Source organism: Lagenorhynchus albirostris, chromosome X, assembly GCF_949774975.1.
Source record: "Lagenorhynchus albirostris chromosome X, mLagAlb1.1, whole genome shotgun sequence".
NCBI lineage: Eukaryota > Metazoa > Chordata > Mammalia > Artiodactyla > Delphinidae > Lagenorhynchus > Lagenorhynchus albirostris.
In genome coordinates this window covers 70,312,006-70,329,237 of record NC_083116.1, presented here as the reverse complement: position 1 = coordinate 70,329,237, position 17,232 = coordinate 70,312,006, and the positions used below count along the sequence as shown (strand labels likewise).

The 17,232-nt window shown below is 39.7% G+C and overlaps 2 protein-coding genes across 6 annotated transcripts in view; both read right to left on the bottom strand.

The window, feature by feature from the left end:
- HDAC8 (histone deacetylase 8) overlaps positions 1-17,232 on the bottom strand; it is a 243,585-nt gene that overhangs the window by 78,635 nt on the left and 147,718 nt on the right. The window lies entirely within an intron of this gene.
- Positions 7,475-8,051, bottom strand: LOC132513634 (eukaryotic translation initiation factor 1-like). The gene is given in 2 exon segments (XM_060138139.1): positions 7,475-7,690; positions 7,692-8,051. Coding segments are annotated over 2 exon segments (339 nt in total). The 5' UTR covers positions 7,988-8,051; the 3' UTR covers positions 7,475-7,647.

Here is a 17,232-nt window from a genome sequence, read left to right as displayed (position 1 = left end):
TGCCAATCCCCCAGCCCCCTCCTCTGGCAAGCAGCAATTTGTTCTCTGTATCTATGCTTGGTTATTTTTTGTTTGTTTTTGTTTTTTAGATTCCACATATGAGATCATGTGATATTTGTCTTTCTATGACTTATTTCACTTAGCACAATGCCCTCCAGGCCCGTCCAGGGTGTCAAAAATGGCAAGATTTCCTGCTCTTTATGGTGGAATAGTACTCCATTGTATACACAGTCAGCCCTCTGTATCACTGGGTTCCACATCCACAGATTCAACCAACCATGGATCAAAAATAGAAATATTTTTATTCCATAAAGTTCCAAAAAGCAAAACTTGAATTTGCTGCATGCTAGCAACTATTTACATAGCATTGACACTGTATTAGGTATTACAAGTAATCTAAAAATGATTTAAAGTATACAGGAGGATGTGCATAGGTTATATGCAAATATTATGCCTTTTTATATAAGGGATTTGAGCATTCGTGGATTTTTGTACCTGTGGGGTGTCCTGGAACCAATCTCCTAAGGAGACTGAGGGATGACTGTATATACCATATCTTCATCCACTGATGAACATTTGGGTTTTTTCTATATCTTGGCTATTGTAAATAATGCTGCAGTGAACATGGGGGTGTATATATCTTTCTGAATTAGTGTTTTCATTTTTTTGGGTAAATACCCAGAAGTGGAATTGTTGGATCATATGGTAGCTCTATTTTTAATTTCTTGAGGAATCTCCATAATGGCTTTCCATAATGGCTGCATCAATTTACAATCCAACCAACAGTGTACAAGTGTTCCCCTTTCTCTACATCCTCTCCAACATTTGTCGTTTTGGTAATAGCCATTCTAACAGGTGTGAGGTGTTATCTCATTGTTGTTTTGATTTGCATTTCCCTGATGATTAGTGATGTTGGGCAACTTTTCATGTATCTGTTGGCCATCTGTATGTCTTCTTTGAAAAAATGTCTGTTCAGATCCTCTGCCCATTTTTAAATTGGATTTTATTTTTTTGCTATTGAGTTGTAGTATAATCCTTTTTATTTCTGTAAAATTGGTAGTAATGCTTCCACTTTCATTTCTGATTTAAGTTATTTGAGTCTTGCTTCTTTTTTCTTAGTCATTTTAGCTAAAAGCTTGTCAATTTTGTTGACATTTTCAAAAAACAAGTTTTGGTTTCATTGATTTTCTATTTTTTCTTTTTCATGTATTCCCTCTCTAATCTTTGTTATTTCCTTCCTTATCCTTGCTCTGGATTTAGTTAGCTCTTCTTTCTCAGATTTCATAAGATGAAAGGTTGGGTATTGAGTTGAGATCTTTCTTTTTAACATAGGTGTTTATAGCCACAAATTTCCCTCTGAGCACTGCTTTAGCTACATCTCATACATTTTGGTATGTTGTTTCTTCATTTTCCTTCATCACAAATTATTTTCTGTTTTCCTTTGTGGTTTTTTTTTAAATATAAAATTTTCCTTTTGGCTGCGTTGGGTCTTCATTGCTGTGCATGGGCTTCCTCTAGTTGCGGGAGCGGGGGCTACTCTTCGATGTAGTGCGCGGGCTTCTCATTGCGGTGGCTTCTCTTGCTGCAGAGCACAGGCTCTAGGCACATGGGCTTCAGTAGTTGTGGTGCGCAGGCTCAGTAGTTGTGGCTCATGGGCTCTAGAGTACAGGCTCAGTAGTTGTGGTACACGGGCTTAGTTGCTCTGCAGCATGTGAGATCTTCCTGGACCAGGGATTGAACCTGTGTCCCCTGAATTGGCACATGGATTCTCAACCACTGCGCCACCAGGGAAGTCCCTCCCTTGTGGTTTTTTCTATGACCCACTGGTCATTTTAGGAATGTGCTTTTTAATTTCCACATATTTGTGAATTTCCCAAATTTCCCTGTTATTGATTTTTACTTTCATCTCATTGTGGTCAGAAAACATACTTTGTATGATTTCACTCCTTCTACGCTCTATGGCCTAGCCTATGGTCTATTCTGGAGACTGTTCCATGTGCATTTGAGAAGAATGTTTGTCCTGTTGTTTTCCAGTGTAGTGTTTCATAGATCTATGTCAGGTCTAGTTTAGGTCAAGTCTTCTATTCCCTTGATCTTCTGCCTAGTTGTTCTATCCATTATGGAAAGTGGGCATTGAATTCTCAAACTATTATTGTTTGTCTATTTCTCTCTTCCACTCTGTCCAGTCTGTCAATTATTGTTTCATGTATTTTGGGACTCTGTTGTTAGGTACATATACGTTTACAATTGTATCTTCCTGATGGATTGACCCTTCTATCATTATGAAATGTCCCTATTCATCTCTAGTAATTTTTTTTTGTTATAAAGTCTCTATTTTTTTTCCTTTTTTTTTTTTTTTTGGCCACATCGTGTGGCATGTGGGATCTTAGTTCCTTGACCAGGGATTGAACCCATGCCCCCTGCAGTGGAAGCATGGAGTCCTAACCACTGGACAGCCAGGGCATTCCCTATAAAGTCTATATTTTGATATTAGTTTAACCACTCCAGCTTTTTAGGGTTGTTGTTTGTATGGAATATCATTTTTGATCCTTTTACTTTCAACCTATTTGTGCCTTTGGATGAAAAGTGTGCCTCCTGTAGACAGCATATTGTTGGACCTTGTCTTTTTTTAAAATCCAGTCTGATAATATCTTTCTTTTGATTGGATTGTTTAATTCAGTCACATTTATTGTTATTATTTATATGCTTGGATTTACATCACCATTTTGGTTTTTGTTTTCTATATGTCACATGTCTATATTTGTTATCTTACTTAGTATTAGGTGGATATTTTCTCATGTAACATTTTAATTCCTTTAATGAATTTTAAAATTATTTATTTTTGAGTTATTTTCATTGTGGTTTTTCTAGGGCTTATAATATACACCTTATTAGAATCTACTTCAGATTTATACTGACTTAGTTCTAGTGAAATACAGACATTTTATATAGCTTCATTGCCTCCCCCTTTTTGATATCATTGTCATACATACATATATATTTATATATGTAATAAATCCAACAATATATGGCTGTAATTATTACTTTATATAATTTTATGTCTTTTAAAAAGGCTGAGAGGAGTTCCCTGATGGCCTAGTGGTTAGGATTTGGCCCTTACACTGCAGAGGCCCAGATTTGATCCCTGGTCAGGGAACCATCCCTCATGCTTCACAGTGCAGCCAAAATACAATAAATAAATAAATGAATAAATAAATAAATAAAGACTGAGAGAAGAGAATAAATATATATTTATAGTGTTCACTAACATTCTTACTCTTCTGGTTCTTTCCATTTCTTTCTGTGGATTGGAATTACCATTATTGTCATTTCCTTATTTCAGTACAGCTTTCTTCCCATTCCCTTCTGTTGTGCTGTTATTGTCAAATATGTTATGTTTCTATATATTATAGTCCCAATAATACAATCATATTCATATTTCTTTATGTAATTGATTTTTAAATCAGTCAAGAGGGGAAAGGGGAAGAAATATGCAATTACACTGCCTTTTCTAATTACCCACATAATTACCTTCATAAGCATTCCTTGTTTTTCATGTGCATTCAAATTATTGTCTGACATCACGTGCTTCCAGCCTGAAGAACCTCACTTAGTATTTCTTTTAAGAAAGGTATCTGGGCTTCCCTGGTGGCGCAGTGGTTGAGAATCTGCCTGCCAATGCAGGGGACACGGGTTCGAACCCTGGTCTGGGAAGATCCTACATGCCATGGAGCAACTGGGACCATGAGCCACAACTACTGAGCCTGCACATCTGGAGCCTGTGCTCCTCAACAAGAGAGGCCGCGATAGTGAGAGGCCCGTGCACAGCGATGAAGAGTGGCTCCCGCTTGCCACAACTAGAGAAAGCCCTCGCACAGAAACAAAGACCCAACACAGCCAAAATAATAAAAATATACATAATAAAAGGTACCCTATTCCCGTCTTACCCCATGGTTCTTCATGACCTTTTTTTCCCCTTAGATTCCATACATATGTGTTAGCATACAGTATTTGTTCTTCTCTTTCTGACTTACTTCACTCTGTATGACAGGCTCTAGGTCCATCCACCTCACTAGAGAATGGACTTGAGGATATGGGGAGGGGGAAGGGTAAGCTGTGACAAAGTGAGAGTGGCATGGACATATATACACTACCAAGCGTAAGGTAGATAGCTAGTGGGAAGCAGCCGCATGGCACAGGGAGATCAGCTCGGTGCTTTATGACCACCTAGAGGGGTGGGATAGGGAGGGTGGGAGGGAGGGAGATGCAAGAGGGAAGACATATGGGAACATATGTATATGTATAACTGATTCACTTTGTTATAAAGCAGAAACTAACGCACCATTGTAAAGCAATTATACTCCAAAATAATAAATAAATAATACACTAAGTCAAAAAAAAAGAAAGGTATCCTAGCAATGAATTCTCTGGTTTTTTTTTTCCATCTGCGAATGTCTTTAATTCACCTTCATTTTTGCCAGATATATGATTCTTGGTGTTTTTTTTTTTAACTGTCAGTAGTCTGACTATATCATCCTTCTTGACTCCATTGCTTCTGATGGGAAGTCAGCTGTTAATCTTATGGGGGTTCCTCTGTATGTGATGTGTTTTTTTTCTCTTCCTGCTTTCAAGATTTTCTTTTTGTTTTTCAACATTTTACTATGATGATACTGGGTATGATCTCTTTGGGTTTACTTAGAATTAATTGAGTTTCTTGGGTGTGTAAAGTTTTTTTTTATCAAATTTGAGAAATTTTGGAATTCCCTGGTGGTCCAGTGTTTAGGACTCTGTAGTTTCACTGCTGGGGCCCAGGTTTTATCCTTGGTCAGGGAACTAAGATCCTGTGAGCCGTGCAGGCAGTGTGGCCAAAATAAGGAAAAAAAAAAAAAGGAGAAAATAAGAAATTTGAACAGTTTTCAGCAATCTTTTTGAATATCTTTTTCTGTCCTTTTAATGCTCTCCTCTCTTTTTAGTACTCCAATTATGCATATATTGATGCACTTATTTATATCCCACATTTCGCTGAGGCTCTGTTCATCTTCAGTTTTCCTCTCTGTTCTTCAGATTGCATAATATCTATTGTTATATCCTCAAGTGGACTGATTCTTTCTTCTGCCAACTCAAATCTACTGTAGAGCCCCCTCTAGCAAATTTTTCATTTGTTACTATACTTTTCAACTCCAGAATATACATTTGGTTCTTTTTTATAATTTCCATTTCTTTCCTTTTTTAAAAAAATAAATTTATTTATTTTATTTTTGGCTGCATTGGGTCTTTGTTACTGTGTGTGGGCTTTCTCTAGCTGCAGTGAGCAGGGGCCACTCTTTGTTGTGGTGCATGGGCTTCTCATTGTGGTGGCTTTTCTTGTTGCAGAGCACAGGCTCTAGGTGCACAGGCTTCAGTAGTTGTGGCTCATGGGTTCTACAGCGCAGGGTCAGTAGTTGTGGCGCATGGGCTTAGTTGCTCTGTGGTATGTGGGATCTTCCTGGACCAGGGCTTGAACCCATGTCCCCTGCATTGGCAGGCAGATTCTTAACCACTGTGCCACCAGGGAAGCCCTAATTTCGATTTCTTTATTGATAATTTATATTTATTGAGACATTGCCATCACACATTCCTTTACTTCTTTTAAGCAACCTTTAGTTCTTTGAGCATACTTATAACAATTGTTTTGAAATCTCTGTCTGCTACATCCTCCACTTGAGCCTCTTTAAAGAGAGTATTTTTATTGCTTTTCTTTTCTTTTCTTTTTTTTCCCTTCTGTGTATGGGTCATATTTTCCTGTTTTTTGGAGGAGGGGCAGGAAAAAATTACTTTTCTCATAATTTTTTTGTTGAAATCTGAACATTGTAGACAATATATGGTAGGAACTATGGGATACTGATTCCCCACCCCACCCCAGGCTGGTGGCTTTTAATTTCTTGGTTATTTGTTTGATAACTTGAATGAAAATTATAAAGTTTATCCTCTCTATAGTATAAAGCTTGATGTCCCTGCTCTGATTTTTTCCCCTTGTTTTAAATTTCTTTGCTTGACTACCTAGGGGTTACTCCTGGGTTGGCACAAGCCATTTATTGTCAAGGTTGTGCTTAAGCCTCCCAAGTCAGTTAGATTTTTAACCTTTATTGTTGGATATCTTTGTGGTTTGGAGGCTACTATCACAGTTCAGGGTTTATATTGGGTTGGCCAAAAAGTTTTGCCCAGGTTAGAGTGGGAGCTGGGTGGAGGAAAAGAGATCTGGTTTTCTTGACCATGCCTGCTTGGACTTGAGCTTCTGCAACATGGAGCTGGGAGAGATGAAAAATTCCAGCAGCCTGACCTTCCCTTGGTGAGATCATAACCCCAGACTGGGTACTGCAGGGGGAAGGAACCTCCATCCTCTTGGCTGCATCTGCCCAGAGTAGTGAGTTTGGGGTAGAGATTCTGCAAAGCAGAGGTGGGGTGGGGGGAGTTGTGATAAGGGATTGAGTCATGGCTCAAATGCCATAGACTCTTGCTATTCTTGGCTTTGGTGATCTTCTCTACTTTGTTTTATATTTTAATAATTTTTGCTTTTGTGTCTATTATTTCCTTCCTTCTGCTTTCTTTGGATTTATTCTATTGTTTATTATCTAACTTCTTAAGTTGAATGCTTAGCTCATTAACTTTCAGCCTTTCTTCCTTTTTTTTTTGGCCGCACTGAACAGCTTGTGGGATCTCAGTTCCCTGACCAGGGATCGAACATCGGCCATGGCAGTGAAAGCCTGGCCACCACAGAACTCCCTCTTCCTTTTTAATATACTCTCCTAAGGCTATAAACAGCCCTGTAACCACCACTTTAGGTGCAACATACAAGCTCATTTCTAAACATTTTCTAATTTCCATTAAGATTTCTTCTTTGACCTAAAGAGTTATTTAAAAGTGTTTTTAAATTTCCAAAACTGTATTTTAAGAAAAAGACTTATATTTGGATTTATTTATATTGTCTTATTTTATTCCATGAGTTCCATTTTTGCTGAGTTTTTTCCTCTTTTGAATCAATTGATTTTTTCTTGTTCCACTTTTCCACTTCTATTACTTTGGAAGATATTCATTCTTTTTCTCTTCTTTTAGTGGCTATCTTTGAAATTCTAACATGCTTACTTAATTCAATAAAACCTAGAGTTAATTAACATATGTACCCTCTTCTTGAAGGGACCCCTAAAATGTTTTGACTCTAATCCTCAACAACATGAGTTGCTATTGTGAAGCCTTTAAATTCTGTGTTTTTTGTCTTCTTTTAATCCCACAAATTATAAATTACTAATATTACCCACATGTTTAACTTTTGTTTTCTACTTAAAGTTCTTTTGTGTATCTCGGAACTTCTTTTTTGGATAATTTTCCTTACTCAGTGACAAATGTTGGTGGTAAATGCTTTAAATTTTTTTATATTAAAATGCCTTTATGTTGCCTTTATTCTCTGAAGACAGTTTCACAGTATATATAATTTTTTTGGCTCTTTTCAGTTTATTGCATGAAGGAGTTACACTAGTCCAAGTTAAAAGCAGACCCCAAATGGTTACATTATACAAGCTGTGAGGTTTTTAAATTTGTGACAAGGGACAGAAGGAAAATTTTGCTCATTGCAAGGAAATCCTCACGTAAGTTTCAGTGAGCCAGAAGCATTTAAAACCTATGAACCTTCAGCTGATTGTCCTTAGCCAGTCCAGTCTACGAGGAACTGGCATATGTTCTAGCGCTGGTCACCCTGTAGCTGAATTACTTCTCCATATTCTGGATGCTCAAGTACAGTACCATTGCAGGCAAATTTCTTCTTAAACGCCTTCACTAATTTCTTTTTATCATAATCATCAGTGATCCCTTGGACAGTAGTAAGGGTCTTCCTGCTGTTTCTCTGTTGAATTCTTATATGGATATAATCCTCAGTGCAAGCAGGAAGCAGATCATCACCCTTGCTTGCATCAGCAAAGGGGTCGAAAGAGTGGAGGTTCTGGATAGCGGACATACGATACGATTCCTTTTCCTTGGTGGAAATGGCCTGCAGAAAGTGGCGGCTGGAAAAGGCGGATGGGGGGGACAGAGCGTCAGGAAGCGAGGGGGCTCGAGGGGGAAGCTGCTGAGTCCTCAGTGGCGGCTCAGTGAGTGGGCCACAGTATATATAATTTTAAGATGAAAATTATTTTCTCGAAGCACTTTCAACATTATATTCTAATATGGCTTCCAATGTTGCTGTTGAGAAGTCACCTATTGGTCTACTTGTTCTTTTGTATGTGATCAGTCTTTTCCTTATAGCTTGTTTTAAGATCTTATCTTTGTCTCTGGTGTTCTGCAGTTGACTGTGATGCATGTAGATATTAATTTCTTTTTATTTATCTTGCCTGGAATTTCTTAGTTTTCCCGAACCTGCAGATTTTTGTTTTTTCAAAATTCTGGAAACTTTCCAGCTATGGTTTATCTGAATGGTTCTCCCCCTTTTCTATTATTTCTTTGCAGAATTCTAAAGAGATTAATATTGGGCCTTTTTGCTTTATCCTCCATATCTCTTAAGCACTCATATTTTCCATCTCTTTGTACCTCTTTTTTGAATTTTGTGTGATTTTTTCAGATGTATTTTCCAGTTTCCTAATTTCTCATCAACTGATGCATAAAACTTCATCAAGGTTTTTAATAACAATTATTATATTTTTCATTTCTAGGTATTCTATTTAGTTCTTTTTCAAACCTAGCAGGTCATTTTTTTAAACATCTTTATTGGAGTATAATTGCTTTACAATGGTGTGTTAGTTTCTGCTTTATAACAAAGTGAATCAGTTATACATATACATATATCCCCATATCTCTTCCCTGTTGCATCTCCCTCCCTCCCACCCTCCCTATCCCACCCCTCTAGGTGGTCACAAAGCACCGAGCTGATCTCCCTGTGCTATGCGGTAGCAGGTCATTTTTGATAGTCTCTTGCTCTGTACTTTTTTATTTCCTTAAATGTATTTAACATATCTATTTAATATCCTGTATATGATAATGTAAATATCTAAAAATCTTTGTGGGTCTAGTTATGTTTTACCTTTTTTTTTTCCCTGTTGACTGCTTCCTCCTGGAAGTTGGTTTTCTTGTGTAAATTGTGACTTTTGATTGTGAAGGACTTTGTTAGAACTCTCTGTGGGATTTCCATGTGGCCCGAGAATAACAGTGTTCTCCCATGAAAGCTTTCAATTTGATTTTCCCTGGTGTTTGAGGCATCACAAACCTAGGTCCACTTTAAATTAAAAATCGTGGCCTGTGATTTTTTGTGCCATTCACATAATATATATTCAATCTCCAAACCAGGTGTCATAAAATCTCAGGGAGGTATTTAAAAAAAAAATTCTACTCAAAGTTAAAACTTAGACAAAAAATTTTCCTTACTGTCTGTCCCTTCCCCCAGCTGCAGGCCTCTGTTGTCCAATACTAACCACTTAGCCACATGTGGCTATTAAATGTAAATTAGTGAAAATAAAATAAAATAAAATGAAAAATGTAGTTCCTCTGTCCCACTAGCCACATTTCAAGTGCTCAATAACCACATGTGGCTACCGTATTGGTCAGTGCAGATATAGAACATTTCCATCATTGTGAAAGTTTTATTGGATAGTGCTGCCCTAGAACATTTGAATCTACACATGTCTCCAGGGTGTGTGGTGTCTTCAGAACTAGGTTACACCTTTGAACAAACCCTTGTCAATCTGTGTCTTAGTCTGTATGCTTGCTCCCTGAAGATGTGCAAGTCGTAATACCCAGAATCTGTGAATATGCTAACTTACATGGCCAAAGGGACTTTGCAGACATGATTAACAATCTTGAGATGGGGAGATTATCCTGGATTATATGGGTGAACTCAATGTAATTACAAGGATCTTCATAAGGGAAACAGGAAAGCAGGAAATACACAGTCAGAGAGGTGATGTGGTGACAGAAGCAGAGGTTGGAGTGATGTACTTTGAAGATGGAGGAAGGAACCATGAACCAAGGCATGCAGGAGACCTCTAGAAGCTGGAAAAGGCAACGAAACAGATTCTTCCCTAGAACCTCCAGAAGGAATATAGTCCTGTGACCCATTTTAGACTTTTTTTTTTTTTTTTTTGCGGTACGTGGGCCTCTCACTGCTGTGGCCTCTCCCGTTGCGGAGCACAGGCTCTGGACGCGCAGGCTCAGCGGCCATGGCTCACGGGCCTAGCCGCTCCGCGGCATGTGGGATCTTCCCGGATGGGGGCACGAACCCGTGTCCCCCGCATCGGCTGGCAGACTCTCAACCACTGCGCCACCAGGGAAGCCCCATTTTAGACTTTTAACCTCCAGAACTGTATGAGAATAAATTTGTGCTGTTTTAAGTTACTAAGTTCGTGGTAATTTGCTACAGTAGCAATAAGTCATACAAACTATGAAAGGAGCCAGTTAAGAAAGGCTTTATTTTAATACACCAGAAATGTGTGGCTGCCAAATGGCATTAAGTTATTCTTATATCTACTCATTTCCTCTTCCTATATTTCTATTTGGCCCTGAGGGTACAAGGCCCATGCAAACAAAAATTTTAGAAGGGAGACTGATGCAGGAACCTATACTCTCATTCATTTATTCAACAAATATAAATATATACTGAGTGTTTATCATGCTCCAAGCACTGTTTTAGGTGCTTGACATATATTAGTGAATAAAAGAAAAAAATCTCTGCCCTCAAGAAGCTTACATTCTAAAGGAGAGATAGAGTTGATAAACAATAAACATAATACATAAGTAAATTACACTGTATGTTAGCAGATGATTAGTGCTATTGGTGAAAAAAAAGTGTGAGTGGTCAGGGAGTGGGGATGGGCAACTATAGTATTAAATATGGTGGTCAGGGTAAGTCTCATTGAAAAAGTTGCAACTGAGCAAAGACTTGAAGGAGTTAGTCATGTGAACATCCACAGTAAAGCATTCTAAGCAGAGGAAACATCCAGTGCAAAATATATATTGAAGTGGGAGTGTGCCTTGTGCCTGATACCTTCTAAGAACAGCAAGCAGGACAGTGTGGTGGAGGACAGAGCAGTAGGAAATGAGGTCAGAGAGGTGATAGAGGGCAGACCATGCTGGGTCTTGTAGGCTACTGCAAGGACATAAGCTTCATACTGAGGAGGACCCCTGACTTTTAGGGTAGACAAGTGTACAATTAGCATAACACTCAGAATACACAGGAAGAGATATAGCGCTTAGAGAATGGATGAATTTTTAGATGCTGTGAGTGGCAAGCTTTCTTCTGAGCACCACACTTTTGTACCCATTTGCTTCCTGGACTTTTCTACTTGTATGCTGATTGGTGACTCAAACTCAGATTGCTCCAAATAAACTCGTGATCTTCTGTCTTAAACCCTTTCTCCTCTTCTGTTCTCTATCCCACTTAATGGTATCCTGTTAGAAATCTTGGAGTCATCTCCTGATTCTGCTTTTTCCCACTCCACTATGTCCAATCAGACTCCCAACCCTGTCAGTCTTAGTGTAGATATGTCCTCTTCTCTGTTCCCTCTGCCTTCACCTTGGTTGAAGCCTTCATCTCTCACGTGACCTCTGTAATCACCTCCATGGTTCTATAACCTGTGTACCAACTGTAGCTGCCACAGTTCCAAAACTGATCATGCCACTCCCTCTTTTTTTTTTTTTTTTTTGTGGTACGCGGGCCTCTCACTGTTGTGGCCTCTCCCATTGTGGAGCACAGGCTCCGGACGCGCAGGCTCAGCGGCCATGGCTCACGGGCCTAGTTGCTCCGCGGCATGTGGGATCTTCCCGGACCGGGGCACGAACCCGTGTCCCCTGCATCGGCAGGCGGACTCTCAACCACTGCGCCACCAGGGAAGCCTGCCACTCCCTCTTTTAAAGATCTCTCCTGGGGACTTCCCTGGTGGTATAGTGGTTAAGAATCTGCCTGCCAATGCAGGGGACATGGGTTCGAGCCCTGGTCCAGGAATATCCCACATGCTGCAGAGCAACTAAGCCCATGCGCCACAACTACTGAGCCTGTGCTCTACAGCCCGTGAGCCACAACTACTGAAGCCCGCATGCCTAGAGCCTGTGCTCTGAAACAAGAGGAGCCACCACAATGAGAAGCCCATGCATCACAACGAAGAGTAGCCCCCACTTGCTGCAACTAGAGAAAGCCTGCACACAACAATGAAGACCCAACACAGCCAAAAAATAAATTAAAAAAAAAATCTCTCCTGGCTCCTACTGCTTGTAGAATCTTGTCCCAATCTCTCCTTCTATTCTCATTTTCCAATATGCTTTTCTATGTGTCCCATACTCCAGCCGTACTGAACCTGTCACTATAATCCCAGCATATGCCGCCCTATCACAAGTATATATATACCTGAAAAAGCAGTACCTGCTAGCTATTATGATTATCAAATAACAACGGATTCTTTCTTCCAGAAATGCCCTTACTCTTTCTCTTCACCTTCAAAAATACTTATATACCTTTCTACTCAATTCAAATGCCACCTCCTCTGTGAAGCCTTTCTTGTTTCCCTCAGTAGGGTTTGTTGCTACTTCTTGTGTGTAGCTCCAGCATTCTGTATCTATAGCCCCTGGGCCACTTAATACAACATATCGTGATTATTTGATTACAGATCTGCCTCCCCCAACAGACTCCAACCTGCTTGAGGGCAGGTACCATCTCTACTGATTTTTTCATGCCTAGTAGCTAGTAGTGTCGGGCCCAAAGGAGGTACTCAATTATTATTTGATGAAATAAAGAATGAATGACTGAAATGATTCAGGAAAAATCTATGACTTGCTAGTCAAGAAGAGAGAGCAAAAGAGGGGAATTTCATACACAAAGCAGCTGGCCTAATAGCTCAGAGCTGGGAGGGGTAGCCACAAAAAGACTAAAATTGAAGATGTGGGCTGGGTTATAATGGGAGAGAGCAAACAGGAAGGGTTGGGTGGACCTAGCTGGGGAAGTGCTATGAAGCCACTGCCCAAAGTCTGGATTTTCATTTGAATGAGTAGGGAGTTGCTGGAGAGTTATTAGAGACACGGTTGAAGCGAAGCCATGAAAAATGACCTGCACTGCAAGGCTGGAAGGAGGCAGCAAGGCCAGCCAGAAGGCAGTCACAATAACCCAGAGCACAATGGGCATGGCAAGTGCAGGCAGGAGATTCAGGGGGCACAGAAAAGGAGGGGGCTGGATTTGGTGAATGATTGCATTTGGGAGAAGACACAAAGGTAGTGAGAATTGCTGAAGATTATGAAAAGCACAGTAGTGCACAGAAAGAACACGAAACCAGCAGTTAGGAAATCAGGGTTCAGTTACAGCACAAAAATTATTCCCTATTAACTTAGTCTTCCTGTGCTTTACCTTCCTAAAGAGTAAAACAAAGAGGTTCCCCATTCAAATTATCGGCAAATCCAGAATCCTTCAATTCTACTTCAAAAATATTTCTTGAATCACACCATCTTCACTGCCACCACCCTAGTCCAGGCCCCAGCAGTCCTCAGCTGGACCAGTGTATTAGCCTGGACAGTGGTCTCTGCACCCTCTCTTGTCCCCACACTATGTGGTCTCCACACAGTAGTCAGCACCATCTTCTAAAAATGTCAATTCGCTTACGTTACTCCGCTGTTTAAAAACTCTTTGACCCCCACTACAATTAGAGTCAGATTACACTCCTTACCTCAGCCTACTAGTCTCCTACATAGTGTGGCTCCTGCCTGCCTCTCTGACCTCATCCCACCCCCCTCACCTCACTCAATACACCCCAGTCGCACAACCTTTCTGCTTTTTCTTGAGCATATCCAGCTCTTTCCTACCTTTTCACATGCTGTTCCCTGAAATGCAGCTTTGTCTGGCTGGGTTCTTCATGGCTTTGGTACTTCAGACCTAGATTTGATCCCCTCAGAGAGGTCAGTCCTGATCTCGGTATCATCTGTTTATTTCCTTAGCACTTATCACAATCTGCAATTATTTTATTACTTGTTTACTGCTGATCTCCCAGGAGACTACAAGTTCTAAAAGGTAGGGCCCCTCTGTCTACTTCACTGTGCATTTGTGAGTGAGTGAATGAGTGAATGAATGAATGAAAGGGGTGATGGAAGCAGAGTTCACCAAAAATGGAGCTGTGAAGAAAAATGGAGCAAAAGATTTTGAAAAGAGTTCCGTGGAATCTTGAGGATAGCATAACTAGTTTCACCCAGCTCGTAGTAAAAACTGTTAAAAGGAATTGAGACAGGAGACAGAGGGCTCAGGCAAAAAATCATGGAGAATCACAGAAGCTGCAGCTAATGGAACTCAATTCAAATTACCAGAAATTTGTTGAGTACTTACTATATGCCAGACTCTACGCTGGGCCTCACTGTGAGACGTATAAAGATGAGTGGACACTTCAAGAGTTTATATTCAGGAGGCCAGAAATAGGAGAGAAGGAAGTGCAAGTGATAATAAAAGGCAGAATTTAATCAAAGGGCGCTGGGGCTAACAAGAAGGGGCTCAGGGAAGGCTTCAGAGAAAGTTACTCTGACGCTGAAGTCAACAAGTTCCAGTCTACAATGAAATACGAGCAGATGCTTCTCTCTGCTCTTCCCCACAAAATACTTCTGAAAAGTAGGATGGAAAGCAAAATATTTTTCAAGATGACTTTTGAGGCACTGTGTTAGTGGGGAAACAACTACGTGAGTTTTGGCCCTACCACTCACTATTTGGGAGACCTTGGACAATTTGCTCATTTCTTTTTCCTAACTATTATTGAGGGCCTGTGCTAGGCACTTTCATATATACTATTTTATTGAATCATTTATCTTTTCTAAGCTTCAGGTTTCTCCATTCCCTTTGAACTTTAGCAGACTAGATTTCTGGTTCCCAGTTGGTGCTGGGTACAGACCTGCAGGTATTCCTTTTTGCCTTCAGGTAGCACCCACACTTTTGCACCAAAGCAACAGACTGGCTTTTGGTAATATCCTAAAGGCACTAGAGTGCACTTTGGCTATTTGGCAGATGGGGAAAAAGATGAAAAAGTTTAAGAAGTGAAGCATAAGTTTCTTTGTGGCACTGTTGGATGAGCACATTTTGAAGTGGTAAACAATGGGGCCTGCCTGCCATGGTAACCTGTTGTATATTGCGAAACGGAGATATTAAGGTGTCAAGAAATGACCACCCTAAAATGTTACTAATGTTAAGGTAAACTGTAATGTCAAAAATTGTAACATGATTGTCTCGAGGTAATGCTGTAAAGACAGGTACTTAGATGACTGGCAAAGTGAGATGGGTGAACAAGAGAAAATCTGTCAGTGCATCTCCAGGAACGACCATGGAGAGGATTGTCTATTTTTGGACAACGGCGTCTTTGCTTCTGTAGACAGAACTATTCCTAGTATGGAGAAGGGCAATTTCTCAGGTACCTAGGCTTGATTAAAAGAAGAACAAAACTCTGGAGACTATCCAATTCCTTTTGTTCTAATTAGGTGTTTGCTGAGCAGCTTTATGGTGTATAAATTGTTTCTTGACTGGGACGACCCACCAGCCAGGAGGGCCTTTATGCTGTTGATCAAAGTCTTGTCTTGCCTAATATACTGCTCATTATAAATGACACCTTGAGGTCTGCTTTATAAATCAGTCTCTGTGGCTTTGGCAGCATGATTCATTCCCCAGAGACTTAATCATCATGTGACTGAAAATGGGAGAGAAATGTGAGGTGGAAAAACTACAGAGCAGACTGGCTGGAGTATCCTCAAGTGCTCCTCTCCTATGAGGGCTGGCCTGAAGCAGCCAGTGGCTTTACCTATTAAATTAGAGCAATAATCATCTCTTATACTTGTTCAGTGCTTTTAACTTTCAAAGCACTTTCATATATATATATATATATATATATATATATATATATATATATATATCTAATTTTATCATTTCATCTATTATACCTTCTTTAGCTCATACTGTTTGCAAAAATACCTTTGTAGAGCAGTGGCAAAGACACCAAAAGAAGCAGTAATATTGTCAACACCTTGAAAAAAAATCTGTCTATGATGGGACCTTGGCAAAATAAATCAAACTAAAGAAATAAGTGTAGTCAGAGTCTAGGCTGCAGTAAGGTGACCCGGGAATTTGGAGATAGGCTCAGAATGATTCTGAGAGTGAAATAACACAAAGACATGGTTGTAGATGTGTTGCTGATGGAGACCTGGGAAATATCCAAGTGTAATCAAGGTGATCAGGGCATATCTGCAAGACTGGAATGTACTCGAAGAAAGCTGCAATCTAATCAGTTTTACTGTAAACTCTCTGAAGAATAAGGTGCTACAGAGAGGTGGTGTACGAGTTATTTGAAAAAGAGGGATTAGAGAGTGAAGATATGTTACTGTTTGTCCAGCACCCCCCACTCCTCACTATGCAGAGGGACAGGAAGGGATGGGAGAGGGAAGTGTGTACATTTGTGCAGTGGCTGGAGAGCAGAGGGAGCTGGGTAGACCACGTATATGACAGACACACATATTGTGGTCCCTAAGGATGTAGACTCAATTATGAAACAGTCACTTCCTTCACTCTGATTCCATGCTCATCAAGTAACCTTCTGACTTACTAATTCAGTTTCCTAGGTCCCTTGATCCTGGGAAAGAAATGCCCTTGGAGTAGATAAGACTATTGTGGTTACCCAACAGGTATATCTTCCATTGTAAATAAATATAATTGCAATATATTTTATATGTCTCTTCCCCAATTTTTTTATTTTGAAAATTTTCAAATCTAAAGAGAAGCTGCAAAAACAGTAAAATAGATTTCTACTTTTTCTTAAACTAAATTTACCAATTTGCTGATGGAAGTTCAACTGCACCAGCACTATTTATTGAAAAGGCTGTCTTTCCTCCATTGAATTGCTTTTGGACCTTAGTCAAAAATCAGTTGGCTGTATTTGTGCGGGTCTGTTTCTGGGATCTCTATTCTGCTCTTTGATGTGTTTATTCCTTTGCCAATACCACACAGTCTTGATTACTGTACCTATATATTAAATCTCAAAATTGGTAAAGTGATTCCTCCCACTTCATCCTTCTTTTATAAAATTGTTTTAGCTATTCTAGTTCCTTTGTTTTTCCATATAAATTTAATAATAATCTTGTCTATATTTTCAAAAAATATACTGGAATTTTGATAGGAATTATTTTAAACTTGTACATAAATCTGGAAAGAATTGACATCTTTACTACGTGGAGTCTTCTAATCCATGAACACGGTATGTCTTTGCATGAATGTAG